The following is a 14482-nucleotide window of genomic DNA, read 5'->3' on the forward strand; positions in this document are numbered from 1 at the left end:
GGTTAAACCGGTTCCATACTTTTGGCAGCCTTTTCATTAGTTTTCTGATCAAATTCGATGGTAGCCTTTTCCAGGCTTTCATTCTGTGGAGAGCGAATTGGAAGATGGAAACATCGCCTTTCTTTCAATCGATGCAATCAAGCTCTAAATTTGACGGCTATGATTCCGTAAGTCTTTTGCAACATCTGTAAACTTGTCCAGTCAAGACTCCCAGCTATTTGCTTCGAAAGGGCAAGCAAATTTTGGAAAATTTTCAAAAACATTTTTTTTCTGCAACAAATCAGTGGGGACTGATGGGAATCTGGGCAAAAGGCCCCACGACATTTTCGTAAGTGAGAGTAATGTCCAAATGGCCAATTTGTGATATTTCTGTGGCCGGAGGGATTAAAGAGGAGAGGAGGAAATGAGCTCCCTCTCCCCCTCCCCCCTCGATAGAGTCTGGGGCAAGCTACCACTGCAAATGCTGAGTGCTCTCGCAAACTGAAAACATTTGGACCAACGAAGACTATAATCAGTTGTTTTCGTGGGCTTGTACCTTAGAACTGTTTCGGATTAATATGTGGTGGGGGTGGGGGATGCAGAGCTGAAGAGACGGCTGACACTAAATTGTACGTTTGACACTAGACATCTGTTAGGTTTGCACTGGGGCGTTTCTGATCACCCCAGTCAAATCGCAAATGAGGGAAAGAAACGCAACGGGCTGGCAGCACAAACACGTACCCGATACAGTCCCGGGAAAATAAGCAACCGAGCTTATCTCCGGGTAGAGGGGCGCTGATCAAGTCACGTTACTGTTATTTCAGTGCTCCTAATTGGTTGAAAAAAAAAACTGCTTACTTTTGCTGATAGAAGCACACCTTACTAAATTTCCTTACCAATCAGAGCTCAACAAGCGGAACTGAAACCCTTAACTATAACAAGAGAGAATCCACGTAAGTCTGAATAAAATTTCCATCTTTAATGGTACGTTTTCACAAAGCATTTAAAATGCTTGTTCAACTTTCACTACAAAACATGACATACCACTTTAAACTGCTATGGACACGCTTTGGACCATAGTATTCAAATGAATGGATAGGAGTAAATTTCACTTACGAGAGATTAAAGATGTATTGTTTGTATGTTGCTGGCGTAAGTTAGGTTCTTCTGTCTTAGAATGAAACCTAAATTCATAAATAGACATTTGTAGCAACCAGCTACATTAAATAACTTAGTTTACTCGTCTATAGGACGGTAAATAGTTCGAAAACTTTGTTTTCTTTGACTGCAACCTTATTAAATAAGTATGTTTCTTACAATTATGTATAAATAAGACTTACGAAAGGCTATTTACTTAGCAGTACAAAAAGTAAATTTAAATATCAGTGACCCTTATAAACCTTTACAATTTTGTACAAATTGACCTTTTTTCTGATTGGAAAACAAAAAAGTTTGCTCTAATTGGCTAGGAGCATGGTACACGACTTTTCACAATGACAGTTTCCTGCGACTGCAAAAATCGCAATGGAAAACGAAAAATTGTAGCAAATATCTTGAGCGTTACCTAGTGTTGCCACCCCTCTCAACATATCTTTCAACAACACATCACCCCGCTTTCGAGAGCGGGCAGAACTTGCACGAAATATATATTGCTAATTTGATAAGTGAGTATTGTCTGTTATCTGTATCCACAACTAAAGGATTTAGTATTTGATTGCCTCTCAAATTCCTACTATTAAAGCGGTTGCCATTTGAGTGCCGTTAAACCAAAACCAAAGTAATTACTCTGGCCAATCGCAACAGACACAAACAACACAACAAGCCAATCAGAATTCGAAGCAAATACTTATAACTGGCGTCAAGCGCGGGAAAACGCGTGCGGCCAAAACACGATTGGTTTTGGTTTGGATTCCCATTGGTTGAGAAAGTGGCGCGAGTTTTGTTAACCAATCACAAAGCGTGGTAATGCAAAACCAAACCAAACGCGAAATTACTTTCGACACTCAATTGAAAACCGCTCTATTATTACAGCCACTATTGATTAAGACCTGACTAAACTTATAAAAAGCTATGTTCAGACCAGAGCCCGTGCCCGAGAACCAGGCACGGGCACCTAGTCTGAACGGCGCATTATCTTTCAATTTGAAGTATAATTCACATATTTAAAGCCAAGCAAATGTCTCCAGGTATTTTCTCACGTCAAATAATTAAACACAGACGTCCGTACAACATTAATAGGGAGCTTTAGCAGCGACGACGGCAACGGCAACGAAATCGTCACATGAAAATATAACTTTACTCAGTTCATTTGTGCTACTTCGCGATTATTTCAACTCGCTCAACTTTTACACAAATGGCGAACTATCCAGGAACCAAACTGGTAGGAGTGTCCCCAAACACCCTAGAATTTGGTCATTTCATGTTGTTGTTTTGCAGAGGACGGCAAGAAAATGTACCAAAATATAAAACGCACGTGCAGAGCGATTGTTTTTGCTCATTAAACCTATTGTTTTGTGGCGTTGTCGTCGTCGTCGCCGTCGTCGTTGCAGAATTATAGTGGAGTCCCCACTCACCCCACCCCAACTTATCATAAACCCACAATGAAAGACTGTAAACTGACCAGGACCGGCCTGACCAAACTATGCTACAAAAACGCGGTTTAGAGGAGCAAACGTAGAAAGGCTGGGCTCCTGATAGGCGATTAGTACTTTCTTTTTCCGTCGCTTCGCTTTGAAATTGGCGGCCAATCGAAAGCTTTACAGGAAAAAAAGAAAATGTGTTGAAAAAGCCTTTAAGCCCCAACATCAAGATGCATATTAATTCTCTCCACTGTTCTCCATACGATACTTACGGTAAAAGTTGGGAGAATTTCTTTCACGAACAAGACCTTTCATCTTTGGTGATCATTGCATTTATCCTCATGACCGCGAGTTAGAGTCCTTGATAGCGAGAGTCCGTAATAGCGGGAATTTATGTCAGTCAAACGTCTATAATTTATTTTTGTCGGTGATTTAGCTGCTGTCCGTATTATCGGGGTGTCAGCAAGGCGAGAGTTGACTGTATAACCCAGTGAAAACGTTTTCATGACACACCAACCAAGGGCACATTGAACGATATCCGCGTGACGTCACTATCATCATCCTCTTCTATCCCCAGTTCCCCTCTCCGTCCAGTCTTGCGCAGTAAGTGTGAGTAGCGCGGCTGTTCTGACGTAGTCCGATTGTTGTGTCTCTGTGAGCGGTGTCTCAGATGCACGTTTTCCACGTGGAAGTTTTCTGGTCGCACGTGCTTGGGCGATGGAGGCACGTGACGTAAATAGCCGCGCTTCTCAGGAGGAAGTTTGTAGTCTGGTGGGGGGATGTACGGCTGAAAGAGAAGGACGTTCATTTAAAAGTCAGTGTTTTAACTAGTCTACCTGCTCTTCATAAAGGACATCAAGCCTTCTCTGAACACTCAAACTGCTTTGATTCGCGCCAATAATAGCGGAATACTCCTCTGTCAAAATGGGTAAATAGCTCCGCGAGCGGTCACTTTGAATAGTCCTGATTTTCTGGAGCCATTCCATGCAACCTCCACTAAATAGATTCCAATTTTCATACGCTTAAGTTACTCCGCGTTTTTGTAGATTTCTCGTTCTTTAAGATATTTTTTGTATGATTCTGATCATTGTAAAGCCACAATTCTGTTGTGTCTATTATAATAAAGACATTAAAAACTTATCACTGTTAGGCGATCCTATCTCCTTATCTTATTTGTAAGCCACTTCTTGTCTCTTACCGCTGCCGGAGGTTCGGAGTGTGAGCGTGGTTTCGTGACAGGTTCCGGTTTTACCGGTCCGGTAACCTGCTGAGCCAGAATAGCCTGTCTAACCAGATCAGCCTGATTTTGAGGCTCTTGTTGTTTGGGTCGAACAGGTTTCGGAGATAAAATCGGTGGTGGAATCTTAAGAGTTTCCTGTGGTAGTGGTTTGGGTTTCCATTCGCTGCTCTTTTTTCTTTCCAATGCTGGCTTTGGTTTTGATGGTTGTTCTTGACTCTCAAAAACACTTCTGCGGAGAAATAAATTCCACGTAACTCATAAGAAAAAAAATTCAGTTGATTCTAATCTGTCTAAAGCCTTCAACACTTTCAAATTACCCGTAGACCCCCCCATCGCGAATCTCTCGCTACTATCTCATTCAAACTTTTCGCAGTTTTTACCACAGTCCCGGGGAAGGCAGGTAAGGGTACTCCCTTGATAGACCCTTCTCCAAAATGGCGGCCGAAAATTCAAATAAGTTAAAATTGAAAACGTATACCAGCACTAGAAAGAGCACTTTTACTTTAGTAACCCTGCAAAGTTTCAGCATATTAGGTGTAATATCAGCTGAGAAAATGTAAGTTGAAAAATGAAAAATTTACAGTTGTTTGTATGACGTATAGCCCCAGTCATACAAACGTCTGTAAATTTGTCAAATTTCATCTTACATTTCCTAAGCTGATATAACACCTAATATGCTGAAACTCTGCAAGGTTACTTAAGTAAAGGTGTTCTTTCCAGTGCTGGTATCAGTTTTTCATTCAGTTCAATTTTAACTCATTCAAATCTGTTGCCGCCATTTTGGAGAAGGGTCTATTGGCTTTAACAAGGGCATCCACCCACACATGCACAGGGTATGGTTTCCAGGCAGTTTGTTTTTTATGCTCGTTATGAACACGAAATTCAAAGCCATGGCAGGTGCACAAGGTCAATTGCTGAATCAGTATTCCAAGCCCTCCACGAAACTTGCAGCTACACTGACTGAAATTATAATTTAATGAAAACTGTGTTTCATCACTACCAATAGCCTCCCACGAAGACGCTCTTTGGGCTCGTCACGCATTCCTCCCCCACGTAGGAGAGGAATGCGTGACGAGCCCAAAGAGCGTCTGCGTAAGAGGGTACACTACCAATAATGTAGCATGTCACGTCATTCGTACCTTGTCTTAGCCACTGAAGTTGGCGATTTTTCCTTTTCTTTTGTGGGATTCTTAAATTCATCAGAATCAGATGGATTCCCTTCAACAATAGACAGCATATCACGGATACGCTTTTCCTGATCTGCAAAAGTACACAATAGCATAATTATTTGTAAGAATTTTAAGTTTAAACTTGAAGCTTAACACGTTTGTAGCGACCACCGAAACAACGACTAAAAAATTGTCTATCCACTGTATCACAACTAAAAGCTACATAATTTAAAAAATGCCTTACCTTTTGATTCCCTTTTCACTCTGTCAGCATCCTGCAAATACAAACAAACACTTAGTCTAAGAATTAAGCGTTGTCTCAAAAACAGGGGAGCAAACCTGACTCGTCCCTAGTGGTCTCTCTTATTATTCAAACGTAAGACGCGGGGGTTGATGGGAAGGAACATCCTTTCCCATCATCCCTCCCCCCTCCCCCGCGTTCTCTTGTGGAATAGATCACTTGAGACTGGGGACGATACAGGATGAGCATGGATAACGCAGAAGTGAGAGCACTCGCCTCCCACCAATGTAACCCGGGTTTGAATCCCGTATTCGGAATCATACAATGACTGTTTTCACATTTAGAAAAGGCAAACTCGTCTACACGGGTAATCCGTAGGACGAGTTATCAGTCCGAATGTGAAGACGGACTTGACTGAGAAAACTAATTCACCTCAGACGGATAGCGCGCCTTTGAAATTCGTCTAAAATGAAGCCAAGGAGGTTTGGAAAAGTGATCTTAATTATCATAAAATTTGGTGAACTTTTGCTTAGAATTTCTCCAAGAATTATTAATGGTTTGAGAAGCTATATCAAACACTCGAAAGAGTGTTTCGTCGAATTTCCAAACACCTCGAAGTTGGTTAAAAAAAACTCGGCTGCGCCTCGTTTTCCCAGCCCACTTCACAGTGTTTGGAAATCGGAGGAAACACTCTTCCTTGTGTTTGATATATCACATCAACATCATACATTGACACAGTTTGACTAAACTAAAACATCAACTCACCGTGAAATGTTTTAAGTACGTTTCATCCCCAGCAGACCAGATTTCCTTCCTGTGAAATACAACAGTGTTATTACAAGAGACTCCAAAAATGCCTGAAGAGATAAAATGTTACTCAAAACATCACTGAACGTTCGGTACAAACCTGTAAGTACGGTCTCTTCGAGGGGAATCTCTATTGCGAATCTCGGCCAAAACAACTTCGTCTGTGGAGAGATTGTATAACTAAACATTAGCGAGACAAATCCAGGGCCCAGTTGTTCAAGGGTTAACCTGAACTTTGATTTCAGCTCAATTACTAATCAATAAAGTTTCTTCCAAATGATTTTTGTCTCTTAGGTTTGACTCAGACTATGACCCCGAGTATGCCTCTGTCATTTACTGATTAATACATCATTCTCTAGGTAAACTTACTTAGTCGAACTTCAAGGTTTCTCTCAGCACTCCGTGGCACTTTACTAGCTGGGGTCTTATCTTGTTGAGGTTCTTTTCCTGTAGGATCCCTTGGAAACACCTGTACTCTGGTGGCACTATGCGGATTCTGCATTAAGCAAATTCAGAGGAGGTATGGGTGTATTACGAATTCACAAAATTACGAAAATCGTAAAGTGTGACGTTCAAATGCAATGTACATGTGCTTTACAAGGTTGTTATAACCCTTGAGTCTGCAGTTGAAATTCTAAGGTATGACCATTCAAATGAAATAATTAACCAAGAACTTGCCCGTGGTTCTTTTTGTTTCTCAAGTATTATCCCTTTGCATTTTAGAACTTTCGAGTGGCAAACGGTTACTAATCTACTACTCTTAGACCCTGTCGCAGAAAGACTTCTTCATGAGCGGGTTTAGTCATTACTTTTAAATTTTTGAATTTTTCTTTCACAAATCTCACAGTTTAAAAGAATGTTTTTGCGTTCGAGTCGAGATTGTATGGGGCAACGTTGATTGAATGAATGGATCTTGGGACGTGTATCTGGCATCCCCGCAGATTTTGCAGGGGCTGATGACGTCATCAGCAAATTGCCAAAGGAGAGAGAGACTGGGATCGAGATCATCGAACGCACTCCCTTATCTTTGATAATTCCTAGTTTAAAAAGATATTTGCCCACCTGCTGAATAAAGTAAACCATTTGTGTTTCTTGCTGTGAGGCTGCCGCTTCGTCATCTTTACTAGCTTCCTGTGTTGTTTTTGACCAGAAGTCATCAGGCTCATGGCGTCTTCCTTCTGCCACAGAAAACAAAAATCATTACTCAGAAAAATCAATTACACTTGGCATTGAAAACAGCTAACGTGCGTTCTAGTTTTTAAGTATAAGTATAGTAAAGTAATTTATTTAATGTCAATAACACGGGAGTGCTTGCACAATCTCCCGAGCCAGAGGCTCATGAAGTGCTTGGCAATAATCCAGATTGAATTGGAATTTCGAAACGTCGGCTTTTGAGGAGAGGGGAAAACCGGAGTACCCGGAGAAAAACCTCTCGGAGTAAGCACGAGAACCAACGACAAACTCAACCTATACATATGACGGCGAGTATGGGAATAGAACCCGGGCCACATTGGTGGGAGGCGAGTGCTCTCACCACTTCGCCATTCCTGCGCCATTCGCATTCCTGTGTTGATAATAGTGATGATTTTGGATTTGGCCTTAAGGACGGCGCCTACTTTTGTTAATACGCATACGTTCTGTGCATCTCGAGACACTTGGGTTTCCTATGGGTGATGCTTACTAATACAGGGAAATGCGTGGTTACCCCCAATTTTCTTTTTGGATTCCAATAGCCCTTGCTAAGATCTGCTTTCCCCGCATAGTCATAAACCACACAAAAATACTTTTTTATTAGTAGGCACCGTCCTTAAGATACTCAGTAGAAACAAGCTATTAGAGCATCTTAACAGAGGAACATTTTACCCCGTGTCTACAGCAGGGAAAAGTAAGTTAGATTTGAAAAAAAGGTGTCAACAAACCTCGGATTACAACACGATCCATTTCGAGATCCACCTGCAATATTAACATTGAAATTCTCCTAAATTATCACAACACATTTCTCACTGTACCGATTGAAAGAACTCAACTGTCAATCATGCCTTTTTCCTAACTTTGAGCTGTTCCACTGATTGATAATTTAAGAAGAAAACTAAAATGCCCTAAATTCTAACGTCAACTGAAACATCGCTTTAAATATAGTGATTGCTTTTGAAAAAACGTCCGATTTACGTCATTTTATTTCTTCTTTCTTTTTGCTGTGCTATTTACAAAAGTTTTATTAACGACCGCGTGAAATTGGGCTGGAATTGGACTGGTCATGTAGCGAGAAGAACAGATAACCGTTGGACAACCCGCATTACGTTCTGGACGCCCCTGGGACACACAAGGAACCGAGGAACACCAAGGACGAGATGGAGGGACGACTTAGATAGATTCGTAAAGCACTGGTACTGTGTCGCGCAAAACGTAGTCCAGTGGAGGTCAATGGGGAAGGCCTATGTCCAACCACGGACATTTAGCGGCTGAAACACATGAAAATAAGCGGAAGAGCTCCTATAGATGAACGATTGTTACTACAAAGAAATACCATTACCTCCTGATACGACAACGAAAAGGATATCATCAATATCGTGTGATGCTATGACGCCTAAACATTATTCTATATCTCTTTATCCGCTAATTTCATCTTTTATTCTCCTCTCGATGAACAGGCCATTTCGGAGTTGCTTTGAGCCTCATTACGCAAACAAAATTAATTTTCATATGAAAAGCTTCGCACCTAGCCTCGCTTTCATAGTGAGGTTCACAGCGACTCGGAAATGGCCTATTTGCTGTCTGTAAGAATAAAAAAAATGTATCCAATATCGTACATTTTTGTGTCCTTTCTGTGCTCTGAGCAATGCGTCTGATGAATCTTCAACCTAAAAACAAATTTACAAAGTTGTTAACTTATAACCCAACGCAACTACTCGAACCAAATCGAACGTTTCATTTCTCGAACTCAATCGAACTTAATCGAACGATTGGGTTCGATTGAGTTCGCAAATCAAACACAATTGAACTCTCACAAAAAAATCGGAGCAATCGATCCCAATCGAACTTTGATTGAGTTCGATTAGGTTCGATGGCCGAAGTTGCTATACATTCGATTAAAAATGATAACAGTAGTGGATCATAAAATGATGTTTCAGTAAAGCTACATCAATCTATTGTTCGTTTCACCTTATTCTTTGTTGTTCTTGCATGCTAAAGATTTTTCAAAATTCTTGTCTATTTCCACTGATGGTTTACAACGTTCGATTAAGTTTGGTTCGGTTGTGTTCGATTGCCGAACTCAATGGAACCTAATAGTTCGATTAGGTTCGATTGAGTTCGCTTAAGTTCGATTACCGAACAGTTCGAGTAGTTTCGTCGGGCTTACAAGTCGAGCAGATAAAGTCCTAAGTTGGGTTAATCGACAAACTTTCCATTGAAAACGCGTTACTGGACAATATTTCATCTGTTATTCCATACCCAGTGGAATACGTTTTCGCACACACCAGCGTTAGCCTACTTACGTCATACTGGGTTTCTGCCACTTGTCGAGTACTATTGAGTGTTATACAAAATCAAGGGATTTATTGCTGCACTTTCCAATGTTCTATTGAGGTATACTTTAAAGTTCATTTACCATTTTGTCAATATTGCAATTAGCCTCTTGCGAAGACGTTCTTTAGGCTAGTCACGCAATCCCTCACCCCTCTAAGAACAAGGAGAGATTGTGTGACAAGCCCAAAGAGCGGCTGCTTAGGGGGCTATGTCATAAGCCATTATTAATTCTCGCTATCATGAACCTTCCTCACTTCCTATAAACTATTTCAGTCTGCCATTTATCGAGAAGTTTTCTTCAAAATTAATCTACTATTTACCTGTTGCAAGAAGTAAATCATTTGTGTTTCATTTTTTTCTGCCTTCACTTTGAGCTTAGAAACATCCTTGCGGTCCTTGTAGCCACGATAAGCTGGAAATATTAGACAGGTACAAACACAATATGAGTTACTAAATATTCCATTCTCTAATAACTGTAAGGTGTTTGTGACTTGAGATAAAATGACCGACTGACTGACTAGCTGGCCGACTGACTGACTGACTGACTGACTGACTGACTGACTGAATGAATGACCGACTGACTGACTGACTGACTGACTGACCGACTGACTGACTGACTAACTAACTGACTGAATGACCGACTGACTGACTGAATGACTGACCCCCTCCCTCACTGACTGACTGACTGACCGACCGCCTGAATGACCAACTGACTGACTGTTTTTCTTACCTGACTGAATTTGAACTGCTGCTCCTTCCTTAGCCTCTGTTGAAACAAAAAAATTACAGAAATGTGATGTCTAAGATCACGTTTGTTTCACATATACCACGCATCAAAATTCAAATCCTAGCAACATGCAGGATGGTTGCCACATAAACCTAGTTTAATGGCCTTAGCTCCCACGAGTCTCCTGTAGCTCAGTGGTAGAGCATCCGAACAAGTAACCGGAAGGTCTTAGGTTCGACTCCTGTTGGGAGAACTCAGATTTTCTTTTTCCGAGTAAACCTGTGTCGCTGACTGAAAAAATACAATTTAGCACAAAAAAATCGATATACATGTATTACAACAAACAACTGACTTCTCCCGAAACGGTCATGTGTAAATTGCCCGAAATTGAAGTAATTCCACAGTTTTACGTCACTCGCCCCAGCTCCTCCAAAGTAAACGCCGGATTGGAATAACCTGTTCTAAACAGGCTTCTGTCTTAACCCTAACAAAAAGCGACATTTAAAATACGATTTTAATACCGTTGTTCTTTCATATCTTACTTTCTTTCTCTTGTGACATTTGGTGTTCCCTTTCGATGGATGAAAAATTTCGTCTGACGTCGTATCCACGATAAGCTGCAAAAAAAAATCAGAATGCGTCATAAAAACATTCTTCCAACTCCTCACGCAATTCCTATCACAGCGACAAATCTAAAATAAAGGTACGATCCTAGTTATAGAAGGTATCTGTCTGTCTGTTTATTAACTAAAAAATGTCTTTAATAAACAAGATCCCCGTTTATTAATTTCGTTCTACAAAGAAAATGTTTTAAATCTGCTATGTGGGAAAGAAGCATTTCACAGTTGACCTCAAATAAGGAAATTTATGGAGACTGTTTTTCTGCTTTTCCAAACACAGTTTGGTCATGTCGTATTCATTCTGTGCTTGAACACTTTAACGGAATCATATTCCCAGAATTCACGAACTCTTGTGGTCTTTCTAAACATAAAAACTGGACTTTTTTTCCACGCAAAACGACCGCATTTTTTCGCTCCAAAACAAAAATGGGGAATTAATTTCCAGTAGGTGTTCATAACAAACGTTCGAGGTGTAAACATTAAGTGCCGTAATAGATAGATAACACGAATCGGTGCAAGTTATGACATGAAAATGATACGGGCGCTCTGAAAGCAGCTCAGTTATGAACTTGCTCACCGCAGTTTGGCATTTTCCGAGCTTAACGGCGAATTCAGTTGTTGTAGGCAAAAACGTATTGTGTAAATTTGTGTCTAACACAGCGTTTGCTCCGCTTCAAATGCCTGATAAGGTCTCATTTTGATCGCGTGTTAGTGATGACTCACCTGCTTGAATTTTGGTGGCGCTCTTGTGTCTAAGATGAAGAAGACGCAGAAAACGCTTCTTTGCAAGATAACAACGCACCACTGCAAGAAAAGGCAGATTCCCAAGTCACACTTAATTAACTATAATTGCATTCTCGCATAAAAGCTGTGTTGCATAAGAGCAATTGTCTACTGACTGCTAGAAAACTGACCAAGCACCTGATCCGGCAAAACTCGAGGCAAAGCACCAAGCACCTGATCCGGCAAAACTCGAGGCAAAGCACCAAGCCTGTGCCGAGTCACTCGTTCAAAAGACAGTATCATTGATCTGTGCTCTTTCGTTTGCTCCTTGGTTTGTTCTTTTCAACTACATAGCTCACCTTAGAACGACTCAAACCTGAAGCAAATATAGGTGGTTGGGTAGCTAGATACACTGGTGGATGGGCTGCTTGTTGGGTAGGTAGGAAGGTAGGTAGGTAGATAGGTAGGTTGGTTGGTTGGTGTGTGGGTGGGTGGGTGGGTGGGTGCGTGGGTGGGTAGGTAGGCAGGCAGGCAGGTAGGTAGCCAGGTAGGTAGCCAGGTAGGTAGGCAGGTAGGTAGGTGGGTGGGTGGGTGGTAGGCAGTAGTGTAGGTACAAAATACTGACGGCAGACTGATCCCAACGGCGGTGTAGTAGTGTAGGTAACCGGCAAACTAAATCGTGTTTCTTCGGTATATGTAGGATGAAGAGAGAATTTAAGACAATTACTTACGAAGGCGCTTTCACCTTTTAAAAGTACACCCATGATTAATCTTACCTGCTTGAATTTTGATCGCATTCTTCCTTCTTCTTTTCTGTTGAATGTGATACCATTTCAACCACCACAAGTACTTTCTTCGCTGAATAAGACGGCGGTAAGCTGTCAAACGTACAAGTTAACCACTCAGTAATAAAGTGTATTTGAAGTGCAAAAGCGCACTTTACCGTGTCAAATGATATTTATTGGCGACTTGTTTCCGTCAGTTATTTTTTTTCGTCTGAAGATAAAAAGATACTTAATCTCATCCAGAACGCAAAATCACACCCAAACAGATCAAAATGACAAAATTTTTGACGCAATTTCAGACCAACACAAGTTAAACCCATTGCCTTTGGGGTGGCACATACCGATAAACCTGGAGGAATACTCCCACCAGGGGGGGGTAGAGGGACGGAGGGGATAGTTGCGAGAGTCATTTGAACAGCTCTATCACAGTGTGTGGAACGTACTTTGGGGCCTAAATTCGACTTGCAGTTTGTAGTCATCTTTTACCCCTTGAGGGCTATAAAAAACTTCTTGCTACGCTTATTATTTCAGCATATCATACTACACGAATTTGCGGCTAAAAAGTAGGGAGAAAGCTATGTTTTCTCTAAGACAGGGACTCACCACTTTGAATCACCACAGCAGCTGTCCTTCTTCTCTTCATTTGCTGTTGATAATATTTTCGGGCTTGGTAACCATGCCAATCTGCCAGGCAACCCACAAAACAGCAAGCATGTTAGTTACGCTGACACGACATAGTGCTGACTTGAATCTGAGAACGAAATGCTTAAAGTATGATTATTCAAACCTGACCTATTGGCCGGTCTTAAATCCTGTGGTGGCTGTTTATTATGCCGCAAGAGTTGATTCTTACTTTGTGTATGAAGCCCTAAAGTGTGACCATTCAAATGAAAACTATTGAGCGGCACTTTCCTGTGGTTTCTCTTGTTATGTCGTAGAAGGTATGACGTACGAAATTCTATACAGATGGAAAAAAACTCAATTTTGACTGTGGCTCGCTACAGTGAAAACTTTGACCTTTTTTACTTGGAGAAACAAACTTACGTTTCTGAATGACAGTTGCGGCGTGATATCTTTCCCTCTTTAGTTTTTCGTACCGTCTCCGTACAATCCAGCCTCTGACGGCTAATGAAGAGAGAAAAGAGTAGAGGCTACTTTTTCAAACAGGTCAATACTGTTTACTTCATAAGTGAAGAAGAATTTAGTGTAGCGTCGAAAGAGCAATATAGAAAATGGGATGTATTAAACATACCAGTATTGTCAATAGCAATTGTCAATAAACAACAAATAACACGTCTGTTTTTGTACCAAATACAATGAAACAAATAAAAAAAAACCAAATTTGTTTCATGAGGGGACACTTAACAGTCTGTTACGACCGACAAACCTGTGGCCCTCAGATTCCAGATCGAATTGGAAATTGGAAATGTTGGATTTTGAGGAGAGGGGAAAACCGGAGAACCCGGAGAAAAACCTCTTAGAGCAAGGACGAGAACCAACAACAAAACACCAAAGCATGTTTAGAACGACATCGGACGTCAACGTCCAAGAACGCCACTGGCTACCGCTATCAGTCTACTTATGATGTCATCTACTCGCCTTCGTTAACGTCGTTACTAAGGTAACAAAACAACCTTGTCAATCAAAAACCAACCTGTCTGCAAAGTGACGACCTTCCTTCTGTACATTTCCAGAAGCCGGGCCAGTTCTTCCACGTGATAATACTTGAGAAAGACCTTGGTTCTTCCCATCACCCAGTTCTCTACCTTGCTCTGTTTTAAGATTTCACTGCAGGACGCTGGATCACCCGGGATTTTCTTGTGAAGTGGATACGCGAGGACTTGGTATCTAAGAGAATGGGATTATTCGATAAAGGCAGGTCTGCCTGCGTGTTACCAAGGATGTTAACGATTTATGCAGGGAGGAAAAAAGAGAAAAAGGCAAAAGAAACAGAAGGAGGTGGGGAGGGGTGGGGGGGGGGGGGGGTAGAAAGAAATTCTGGTTGGAAACCTAAATGTCATACACACTATCGTTTTGTTGTAAAAGTTTTACATATTTATGGACTATCGACTGGAGTGATGCAT

General features: G+C 41.2%; 1 protein-coding gene across 3 annotated transcripts in view; it reads right to left on the reverse strand.

Annotated features, from left to right (window-relative positions):
- Positions 1-933: 933 nt before the first annotated feature.
- Positions 934-14482, reverse strand: part of LOC146481908 (myosin-IIIb-like) — a 46775-nt gene continuing 33226 nt past the window's right edge. For all 3 annotated transcript variants that reach the window (XM_085107996.1, XM_085107998.1, XM_085107997.1), the window contains exons 33-50: positions 14053-14246; positions 13443-13523; positions 13002-13082; positions 12390-12491; positions 11614-11694; positions 10813-10887; positions 10274-10309; positions 9864-9955; positions 8826-8876; positions 7935-7968; positions 7078-7193; positions 6385-6511; positions 6116-6176; positions 5974-6022; positions 5212-5242; positions 4938-5058; positions 3757-4027; positions 934-3345 (exon numbers count right to left, since the gene is read on the reverse strand). In XM_085107996.1, coding sequence (XP_084964122.1) covers positions 3061-3345; positions 3757-4027; positions 4938-5058; positions 5212-5242; positions 5974-6022; positions 6116-6176; positions 6385-6511; positions 7078-7193; positions 7935-7968; positions 8826-8876; positions 9864-9955; positions 10274-10309; positions 10813-10887; positions 11614-11694; positions 12390-12491; positions 13002-13082; positions 13443-13523; positions 14053-14246 — 1888 coding nt within the window. In that variant the 3' untranslated portion in view covers positions 934-3060. The remainder of the gene's footprint in view (positions 3346-3756; positions 4028-4937; positions 5059-5211; positions 5243-5973; positions 6023-6115; positions 6177-6384; positions 6512-7077; positions 7194-7934; positions 7969-8825; positions 8877-9863; positions 9956-10273; positions 10310-10812; positions 10888-11613; positions 11695-12389; positions 12492-13001; positions 13083-13442; positions 13524-14052; positions 14247-14482) is intronic.

The sequence above is a fragment of the Pavona decussata genome, unplaced genomic scaffold (assembly GCF_977016875.1).
Source record: "Pavona decussata unplaced genomic scaffold, jaPavDecu1.1 SCAFFOLD_48, whole genome shotgun sequence".
Lineage (NCBI taxonomy): Eukaryota > Metazoa > Cnidaria > Anthozoa > Scleractinia > Agariciidae > Pavona > Pavona decussata.